Source organism: Aphanomyces astaci (genome assembly GCF_000520075.1).
Source record: "Aphanomyces astaci strain APO3 unplaced genomic scaffold supercont1.40, whole genome shotgun sequence".
Lineage (NCBI taxonomy): Eukaryota > Oomycota > Saprolegniomycetes > Saprolegniales > Verrucalvaceae > Aphanomyces > Aphanomyces astaci.
In genome coordinates this window covers 399,192-407,541 of record NW_009798303.1, presented here as the reverse complement: position 1 = coordinate 407,541, position 8,350 = coordinate 399,192, and the positions used below count along the sequence as shown (strand labels likewise).

General features: G+C 48.2%; 4 protein-coding genes across 4 annotated transcripts; 3 read left to right on the top strand and 1 right to left on the bottom strand.

The window, feature by feature from the left end:
• Nucleotides 1-852: 852 nt before the first annotated feature.
• Nucleotides 853-1,825, top strand: H257_12418 (hypothetical protein; the record flags this gene model as incomplete). Its single annotated transcript, XM_009839599.1, has 2 exons — nt 853-1,072; nt 1,173-1,825. 2 exons carry the CDS (start codon nt 853-855, stop codon nt 1,823-1,825), a joined length of 873 nt encoding a protein of 290 aa, XP_009837901.1.
• A 1,743-nt stretch (nt 1,826-3,568) lies between these two features.
• Nucleotides 3,569-5,458, bottom strand: H257_12417 (hypothetical protein). Its single transcript, XM_009839598.1, has one exon. It carries the CDS (start codon nt 5,419-5,421, stop codon nt 3,628-3,630), a length of 1,794 nt encoding a protein of 597 aa, XP_009837900.1. The 5' UTR covers nt 5,422-5,458; the 3' UTR covers nt 3,569-3,627.
• Nucleotides 5,459-6,793: 1,335 nt separating this feature from the next.
• On the top strand, nt 6,794-7,288 carry H257_12416 (hypothetical protein; the record flags this gene model as incomplete). The annotated part of the gene is made up of 1 exon (XM_009839597.1): nt 6,794-7,288. The coding sequence occupies one exon, from the start codon at nt 6,794-6,796 to the stop codon at nt 7,286-7,288; it is 495 nt and encodes a 164-aa protein (XP_009837899.1).
• A 315-nt stretch (nt 7,289-7,603) lies between these two features.
• H257_12415 (hypothetical protein) lies at nt 7,604-8,141 on the top strand (the record flags this gene model as incomplete). Its single annotated transcript, XM_009839596.1, has 2 exons — nt 7,604-7,667; nt 8,029-8,141. 2 exons carry the CDS (start codon nt 7,604-7,606, stop codon nt 8,139-8,141), a joined length of 177 nt encoding a protein of 58 aa, XP_009837898.1.
• Between the last annotated feature and the right edge of the window lie 209 nt (nt 8,142-8,350).

Genomic DNA, 8,350 nt, shown 5'->3' with positions numbered 1-8,350 from the left:
TACCATTTCGAATCTGCCGTGCTTGAAGTGGAGTTGGATCGAATATAAAATTTTATTATCAAATACGCGACGGCATGAAAAAAGCAGATAAAATCATCGAAACTTGCAGCAAACAGCTACATGCCTACTTCCATGTCTTCCATTCGGTCCGCACGACCGTAGAAGTACTCCAGACGAAGGGATGCGTTTGTATTTCTTGCGTGGCTATGAGCATGGTTAGTGTATCGTGAGCGATGACGTCGTACTGGTGTCTGTGGTGCAGCGTTCTCCATTGTTGCACGGAATGCGATTTTGAAAAGTGAAAAAAGTGGGCGCGAAGATCGCCCAACTGCAACCTTCAGGAATATTCGATCCAATTCAACTTTAAGCACGGCAGATTCGAAATGGTACTTGGCATATTGTTGGGTAGTGGAGCCATTTCCATTGGTAGTATGGTACATTTCAAAGGGTGTTGCGGCACTATGTGTCAATTCTATTGGCCACAAGGCCAAATGAATGGACACATCGCCCTTTCGAATGAGCGCCAAGCCAACAACGTTGAAAAAAGTCCCAAGTCAATAGAAAAAAGGTGTACTCTGGTCCTATCAAATGTATCGACTTTTTTGTTATTGGCGGAATTTTTCTAATTCATGGTGTTTCAGTATTCTGATTAATCCACCAGAAAGCGCGTTATCTCTGCTTTGATTGGATGTATTCTGAGTGATCTAGACCTCTTTTGCTCAAAAATTATGGCGGCAAGAAATTGGTGTCTCACGAGGTAGCATACATAATGAATCGCTTAGGTCTCAAATTAACTTTTTACCTGTGGTGCTCATTACACTTCATCTTCAAAGCCTAGTCCTACGACCAACTATGCCACCGCCGACCTCATCAACTGCCAGCAGCACTACCCGAGAAAAGAAGAAGCTGATCGATGCGGAACGACATTCCATCTACGAAACACTACTTGAGCGAAGTGTACGTGGTGAGCTCCCTTACGGGTGCATCACCCAAGCTGCACGCAAGTTCCAATGCACCTGCAAGACCATTGCGATAGTATGGAACCGTGGCCGCCTCTCGCTTCGCGATGGCAGTCCGACCTCTGATGTGTAGGTAAAACCCTATGATTCTATATTTCACTCAAAAATTAAACAATTGCACAAGTACTCATTTAAAGCGTTTTACTGAATTAGGAAACACAAATCGAAAATGTGTTCTCACGGACGAAGAAATTGAGCATGCAGTCAAATTGGTTCCGCTACAAGCACGCCAGACCATGCGAACTTTGGCAGCGCAGTCCGGCGTCATGAAGACGACCATCATCCGCCAAATGCAACGAGCCAAGCCGTTGATGCGCAAGACAAGCCACTCTAAGCCGTACCTGACCGACGCCAATGCACTTGGACGGGTGCAGTATGCTCTGTCCTTCATCAAGCCGACGTCAAAAGGAACCATTTTTGACAGCATGCACGCACATGTTGACGAGAAATGTTCTTTTTTTACAACTGTCAAGAAGCGTTATTATGCTTACGAAGACGAAGACCTGCCGACGCGCCAGTTCAAGTTCAATAGATACATCACGAAAGTGATGTTTCTTGCCGCCGTTGCAAGACCAAGATACGACTACCACAACAAATGCATCTTCGACGGGAAGATCGGAGTGTGGCCATTTGTCGAGAATGTGCTGGCCAAGGAAAACAGTCGTAATCGGCCAAAATGTACTCCACTTTTGGTACCTCAAACGGTAACCGCCGAAGTTTACCTCAAGATGATTCTCGAAAAAGTCGTGCCGGCGATTCAGGCAAAAATGCCTCGACAAGATCAGAGTAAAATAATATATTTGTAGCAGGATAACGCAAGTCCACACAATAGTGTGACTACGCGAAAGCTGCTTGACTCTGGTGTTTGCGGCATTGAAGCTGCAAATCAACCGCCGATTTGAATGTCCTCGAGTTAGGATATTTCAATTCAATTCAAAGTCTACAAAGCCAAAAGTGTACTAGAACCATAGATGAACTAATCGGAGCAGTAGAGAGCTCATTTGATGAATTACCGTGTGATACATTGTCGAAAACTTTCATCACTTTGCAAAAGGTAATGGAATCGACTCTTAAAACTTTGGGTAGAAATGATTACAAGCTTCCTCATATGAGGAAAGATGCTACCATCAAGGACTTGACATTGTTTAATGTCCGTTGCGATCGTGATGTCCATGAAAAAGCTCTTGCTCACCTGAGCAGCCTATGAATTCCCAAAGACGAGTAGTCATATGTAGTCATCGTAATATAATAAAAAGTTCATTAAATTTTGGTGATCAAATATGTGTTTTGATAGGTACATACAAACATTAAGATGTTTTTTCTTTCGCCCAATACTTTAATCAAGATAAAAAGTCGATACATTTGATAGGACCAGCCAGAGTAGTTAGTATCGCGAACGCCATCGATATCGCGAACGGCGGTTGTCATTATATCCAATCCAATGGCTTCATTATGAAATGAGGACTTTTCATTGGATATAATTATATTCAGGCAAAGCAACTGGAACTAACTTGAAGTTCAAAACTGTGTTCATTTTTATGTTGTCCAATACAAATTTCAAATTGAGTTTTATTATAAATCGTTCAAATTTAATGCAGAATTGAGTTCTTGTATAAATTAAATTGCGTCATGACATCCAGGTATAATATTTTGCAAAATATATTTTCCAAACATTCAAAACTATGATATTACGACTGTTTGCGAAATGCATAGCCAAAAAAGTTTCACCACTTCTTTAGGGTTACGTTATAATTTCAAAATACAAATCGATTTTTAGGATATTTCAGTCACTTCTTGACACTAAAAAATGCAGTTGGATTAATATTTTCCAACGAACCCTTAGGGTGCGTCTGGTAACCGGAAATATTGCAATATTCTGGCCCAAAACCCCATTTTGGGGCCGAATTCAACAAATCTGATCAAAATTGAAACATGTCTTGCTTGAAGAGATTTAACCCAAATCCAATAATTCCACCTGGGATTTACTTGTTGAAAAGGCCCAAAACGCCATATTACAAAATGGGCTTTTTACTTCCATTTTGAAGATGGCATTTTGGTTAGTCCCATTTTGCGAGAAAATGGAATATCAATTTTGAAATGTTACCTGACGCACCATAAATCCCACGTGGAATTATTGGATTTGGGTTAAACCTCTTCCAGCAAGACATGTTTCAATTTTGATCAGATTTGTTGAATTCGGCCCCAAAATGGGGTTTTGGGGCTGAATATTGCAATATTTCCGGTTACCAGACGCACCCTTGCACAAAAAGCGTTCGCAATATTGATGGTTTACCTTACATATTAGTATTGTCACGTCGATTCGAAATGCTCAATCGAATGAGCAGCACTACAGTAAATCGGCAGACAATCCATTGACCAATCAAATCCAGAACCCTAGTCAAGTGGCCAATCAAATCCACACTTGGAGGAATTCAACATCGAATTAGTGTGTGACTGAAACTAGTGTGACACGGGCAATCTTTACATACTACGTAGTAGTACTACCGTACTATAGTTAGTCAGGGGTACGTACTACATGTACAGTACCTCCTACTGCAATGTGGTTATATTAACAGTAAACGAATATTGAATGGGTATTATTCATAGTCTACTTGGTCTTCTTGTCCTCCTCATCGTCGTCGTCGTCGTCGTCGCTGTCGCTGTCATCGTGTTGCAGTGACATGACTTGTTCAAACAAGGTCGGGTCGTTATCAAGCTCGACGTCTTCTGGGTGCGGCTGGAACGCCGGCAGATCCGCCGCCGCGACCACCGTGAACCGCACGGCCTTGCGCTGGTCCAAGCCCAAGTACGAGTCGGATTTGATCCACACGTCGAGCTGGTACGTGCCAGCTTTGGGCGGGGCCTGGAGGCGCAGCTTCTCTTCGACCTCGCGCTCCTGAGACGTTACCTTGGCAAACGCGTGCAGGTGGTTCATGCGGGCATCGCCGACCAGGACAAACCATCGCTCCGACTTGGGAAACGGAAAGCTTGGCGCGTACACGAGGTCGATCGTGTCGCCCGGGGGCACGTTCTTCCGCGTGAGCTTGACCGTGACCGTCAAAATGTCCCCTTCGGCAATCACGTCTTCATCTTCGACTTCCACCGACAGCTCCACGTCCACGTTGGGCAAGATCGTGTCGCATACGCGGTTCACTTCAGCCTTCTCGTCGTCGCTCATCTTGGCCATGCCCTTGCGGTCGTCCTCGGACAACTCGATGAACTGCGCCAGCGACCGCACCGCGTTCTTGCCCACAAGCGCCGCCTTCACGTCGGCTTCGGTAAAGTGCGGCAGCTGCAGCAGCGAAGAGTGCTTGACCCACAACGCCTGGGAAATGTGCTGTTCAAACTCAATTGCGTTGATGATCGATTGCAACCAGCCCTTGGACACGCAAATCTCGACAATCCCGTCAATCAAGTGGATCGACTTTTTGAGCATCAAGTTCAGGTCCGCACGAAGCGCCGGACTGAGCGGCTTGCGCGTCAAATGGGCATGCAACAACAGGTTCGCCTTGGCGATCACGGGGTGGTTGAAGCGAGCCTTGACGATGGTCTGTTCCTGCTTGAGGTCGCGGTAGATGGCGCCGAGCTCCGCCTGGTCCGACTCGCGCAGCGGCACGTCGCGGAACTCGGCCGACCCCGCGAGAATCTCGGGCATCATCTTCAGATGCGAGTTTTCGCTCAACGCGTAGTTGTAAAAACCGTACGAGTCGTACATGATCATGCTGTCGCCATACTGCTTGGACTTGGAGTACCACAGCGCGACGACGGACGGAATGGCCACGACGAGCACGATCAGGTAGATGGTTAAGATCGCCAAGTGATTTTCCTTGTCCAAGAGAAACGTGGGTAGACCGATACTTAGCTGCAGCGACTGGCGGCCGTCGGGGTTGCCGTACAGCTCGTAGTTGCGCTTCGCCACGGGGTCCGTCAGCGACTGGTACGCCTTGGCCACGAGCACGAATTTCTGTTCCGCGACGGGGTCGCCAATGTTTTTGTCGGGGTGATACTTGAGACTCATGAGGCGGTAAGCGCGCTTGACTTCCTTTTCTGTGGACCCGATCGCGAGCTCCAACACGGAATACGGGTCAAACGACTTAATCTCCGAGTCATCCTTCACCAGCATGATCATCTGGTACAATCCATACCAAAGCACGACAAGGATAACCAAGTTGGCGACGAACACGGGGTTGAACACGTTCTTCAACGACGTCTTTTCCGCCTGCAGTTTGCGCACCTTGGCGAGTTCCTTGTCGCACCGCACGTTGTTCAGGTCCAGGACCTTGTCTTTCAGGAACAAGCCGTAGATGATGCGCTTGAGACTCAGGTATGTCATCGGGATCACATAGATCGACCCGAGGGAGATCCCAAAGTAGTAGAACGCGGAATTGTCGTACTCCAACATGATGCCGCCGCCGCAACCTTCGCGCAAAATGCAAAAATGGAATTGTAGGACACGGAGAAGTTCCAGCCACGTGGCCCACAACGCTGATGAAAATTATTTGGTTTCGTATTAATATTTCGGTGTGATTCTATTGTATTCGACGACAAATACATACAAAATACCTATCAACGTTTGGAATCGGCAAAATAAACAATTCGCAAAATATTATTTTTTGGTTGCAAAATAGTTTTCAATCGAACAATTGACATCACTTGCGTTTTGTATGCTTCGAGATAGTACAGCTACTTCGACAGGGAGCGTTCCTAGTTTATGACCGAATCGTCCAAATTCTCCCATTGAGTCACGGATTGTTCCTGATGAAGCTCCTTCAATTAGGATTTATCCCCATTTTTGAATTTCATGGACAAGTTGACAGGCCGACGGCATGAAGCCGGAACAGACCCCAATGGAAGATACATCAATGGTGTGAAGATGCGTCGGGTACGTTAGTGGCAAACAGGTCGCACAGGCCGTGCTGTTGGTCCATTCCGTCGTCAACTGGTAGGCCTGCCAACTCGCGCTGGACGTGGGCCTGCCACTGCTTCGCGACGTGACGCCATACCGATTCCGAATATATGGTACATGAGTTGCGCTTGGTTCTCCTGTGAATGTAGCCATCTTCGAACATCAGGGAGTAGAGGGTGGTGACTCACCACCCTCTACTCCCTTGATACATTGAGTGACTGTCGTGAACCCAATGTGCAGCAGCGGCAGGACCATGGCGGTGTGTCATGTGTCATATCCGATCCCTCGAAGGACCGATGCTACCACCGCCGCCGCGACGATGGAAATCGCTTGGAAACAACAACACAGCACACACAGCTACAGGTGCGAGTTGGCGACGAACACATAGAACGAGCTCACGTGGCGATAATCGCGAGGCAGTAGTCAAAGGGATACGTTTTGTTGGCCCGGACCGCGGCCAGGATCGCTTGGATGCGCTGCACCGGCATGGGGTGCTGAAACCATCGGGTTGAGTACGTGGCAAACGCAGCTGCGACGTCCTCGCCAACCGCGTCGGGTCGAAATGAATGTAAAAGTGATACGCGAGGTCCTTAGCTGGCCGTTCGTACAATGCCCAAGCAGCGTCAGGGTAGCAGACGTCTCGTTCGTTAAAAATTCGGTACTAGTACTTGATTGGTGGATATCATGGCCCACGATGGCGCAAAACCCGGCGTCCACAACGTTTCGAACGTGTGTCCAGAACGCAGTACTGTAGCCGGTTCGAGAGCGAGTGAAGACATGTGTTGAAACATGTGGAATAGGACGTTGCGTTCCGTTGATTCCGTCGTTGACGCAGCGGTTCGTGGGAAAGCGCCAAGTGTGACCGGGGATGCCGACACCACATGACCAATTCAACGGCGGTGCCCACGGTGTTAACTACCTCTGGCGTCGACGTCAAGATCGACCCCACCACGACTGCGGACAGCTGGGCCACACACGAAACAAACTGCAATGCCGCGTGTGTCGTTGCTTGGACACGCACGCACACCCCGCGACTTCCCACGCCAATACACACGATCGGCCACGATGCCGACAAAGCACACATTGTCGTCATGCAATGCGTTCATCACCGATCGAATATGCGTCCAAGCCGTCGCGAACACCGCACACGCTTCCGCCTTCATCAGCGAAAACACCACCAAATGCTGCCTGCGTTCTGGCTGAGCGTGAGGCCGCCTTTGATGGTGGAATTCAGCGTGCCTTCTTTGTCCAGTTGGGTTTGAGCGAGATCCCTCGCCACACCCAGCATGTCTTGGTGATGGAGGCTAGCAAACGACGACGATGGGGCGAACGTCAACAAGGATCTGGTCCAGTGCATATCTAAACCTGCTGACACAGAACTACAAGGTATTGCCGCGTGTCGTGGGCTGTGGCGGTGGTACGAGGTGGCATCGTCGTTGCTGTGATGGGCATGCTGAGGGTGGAACAGGGTTCGGATGAGCTTGTATTGGGTTTGTGGACGCGTAACTGGTCCAATATATACGAAGGACAACGCGAACACAAATGAAAGTGCTTCATCATGTCGGCCGACACCCACGCGGCGTGAGTGTCATGGCGGCCAACAGATCGACGCAGGTCGTCCCGCTCCTGAGATGATCGCTTTGAATGCATAAACACATAAGCCACAGTATGCGCGGTAATGGAAGCGATTCCGCTTTACCCCGCGGACAAAGTATCTCCTCAAGGGATGGCATGGACGGCCGGTACGTGGGATGTGACGAGTGTGGATTGCTCGCCATCATGCAGGGTTACGGTCATTGAAACTGGAGCTAAGTTTTGTGGTAGAATACCCATGGCTTTCAACAAAGGCCCTGCTAAAGGAACGAGAGGGTGGAGATCCTGCTGCACGGCATCGCTGGGTGGCGGCACCACCTCGTTGGCGGCGTGAAACAGAAATCTGAGTCATTTTGGGTTGAATGGTGTGGATATTTGATTTGTAAGAGTCAATATTCCACATATCAATGCAATATTTTACTTGTTATAAGTAAATCCGTAATATTATCCAAATTAAAGTTAATGAAATGTCGCATATAATTTGGATATATTCAAGTGGACGTTTTCAAGAGGGATTCGTGTCCCTCATGTTCAACATGTGGGTGCCGACCGAAGAAATGGACATCAACAAGCAACTGGACGACAACATGGCATGGGGATATGCATCCATGCCATCCTTATGAAGCATGTTGGTTGGACAGTAACACTGTCTTCGTTCCGACGAAGTGATATCTGTGCCCGAGGCGCTTCTGGTTTGCCAACGCAAAGAGACGTTCGGCATACTATTATATTAGGTGTACCATCACGATCCAGCGCAGTGGCATACCGGGGCTTGACGAGGTATCAACTACTAGTACTACGTAGTACTGGCTGGTACTGTACGGCAATCCAT

Excerpts from the sequence above, each read along its gene's own strand:
- H257_12417 (XM_009839598.1), bottom strand. The coding sequence starts at position 5,421 with ATGTTGGAGTACGACAATTCCGCGTTCTACTACTTTGGGATCTCCCTC.